At 41.0% G+C, this 1299-nt stretch overlaps 1 protein-coding gene across 1 annotated transcript; it reads right to left on the bottom strand.

Annotated features, from left to right (window-relative positions):
* Positions 1–2: 2 nt before the first annotated feature.
* Positions 3–908, bottom strand: LOC107115819 (olfactory receptor 8S1-like; the record flags this gene model as incomplete). Its single annotated transcript, XM_015417577.1, has 1 exon — positions 3–908. A coding segment is annotated over exon 1 (906 nt), but the record flags the coding sequence as incomplete, so codon positions are not given.
* Positions 909–1299: the final 391 nt, after the last annotated feature.

The raw sequence follows: 1299 nt of genomic DNA, 5'->3' as shown, positions 1-1299 counted from the left end.
ATCTTCTTAAATGATGCCTTCATCTCCTTGTTTGGTAAGCTGTAGATGATGGGGTTTAGTAATGGTGTGAGGATGCTGTATTGTATGGAAAGAATTTCATCCCAAACCACAGATGATGCTGAGCTTGGTCTAAGATAGCGGAAGAAACCTGTCCCATATAAAAGAGTCACTACACTGAGGTGGGAGCTGCAGGTAGAGAAAGCTTTCTGCCTTCCCTTTGTGGAGGTGATCCTCAGGATGGTAGAAATGATATGAATGTAGGAGACCACAGTGAGAAAAAGGGAGACTGCACCAACTGTGCCTCCAGCCAAGAAGAACAACATTTTATTCATGAATGTGTCAGAACAGGACAAAGAAAGGATGGAAGGCAGCTCACAGCTGAAGTGCTTTATGATGTTTGCCCCACAGAATTCTAACTGTAAAAGTGGCAAGGTGTTTGCAAGTGCATTCAAGAATCCAATTGTCCATGAAGTAACCACTAGCTTACAGCTGAATGCTATATTCATGATGTTCATGTAATGCAGTGGTTTGCATATGGCACAGTACCTGTCATAAGCCATTGATGAGAGAATGAAACCCTCTGTAGTGACTGAAAACAAAATAAAGAATGCCTGAGCAAAGCATCCCCTGACAGATATAGTCTTCTCTTTGGCAATGGTGGTCTCCAGCATCTTTGGGAGTGTGACAGATGAGTAACAGACATCCAGGAAAGAGAGATGACTCAAGAAGAAGTACATGGGGTTCTGAAGATTGGGGTTGGATTTTACAGCCAGCATGATCATAACATTTGCCACTACAGTTAACAGATAAATTAACAAGAACAGGACAAAGAGGAGAATCTGGATCTGAATATCATTGGAAAGGCCAAGGAGCCAAAAGAAGCATTCATCAGTTTGGTTTTCTACCATGACTGACAATCCAGAACACCTACGGAAACAAGGAAATAACATATGTGGAAAATATTCCTCTGACCATAAAAGCAGAACACAGATTACAAAGATAATGCAAGGAAATAACATATGTGGAAAATATCCCTCTGACCATAAAAGCAGAACACATATTACAAAGATAATGCAAGTTCTTTCGTTAAAAGAGCTTGTACAGTTTACACTTATGCGGAAAAATAAGGAGGGTGCTTCTTCAGCTACATATTACACCTTTATCCCATCCTTTAGTCAAGGAGCTCAGGGCAATGTACAATGTCCTTTTTCTCCAGAACAGTCCTAACAGGTAAGTTAGGCAGAGAAGTGAACGGTCTAAGATCATCCAATGATCTACATGGTAGAGTGGGGATTTGCA

The sequence above is a fragment of the Gekko japonicus genome, unplaced genomic scaffold, assembly GCF_001447785.1.
Source record: "Gekko japonicus isolate JY-2015 unplaced genomic scaffold, Gekko_japonicus_V1.1 scaffold14407, whole genome shotgun sequence".
Lineage (NCBI taxonomy): Eukaryota > Metazoa > Chordata > Lepidosauria > Squamata > Gekkonidae > Gekko > Gekko japonicus.
Note: the sequence above shows the minus strand (reverse complement) of the source record. Positions and strands in the feature narration are given on the sequence as shown.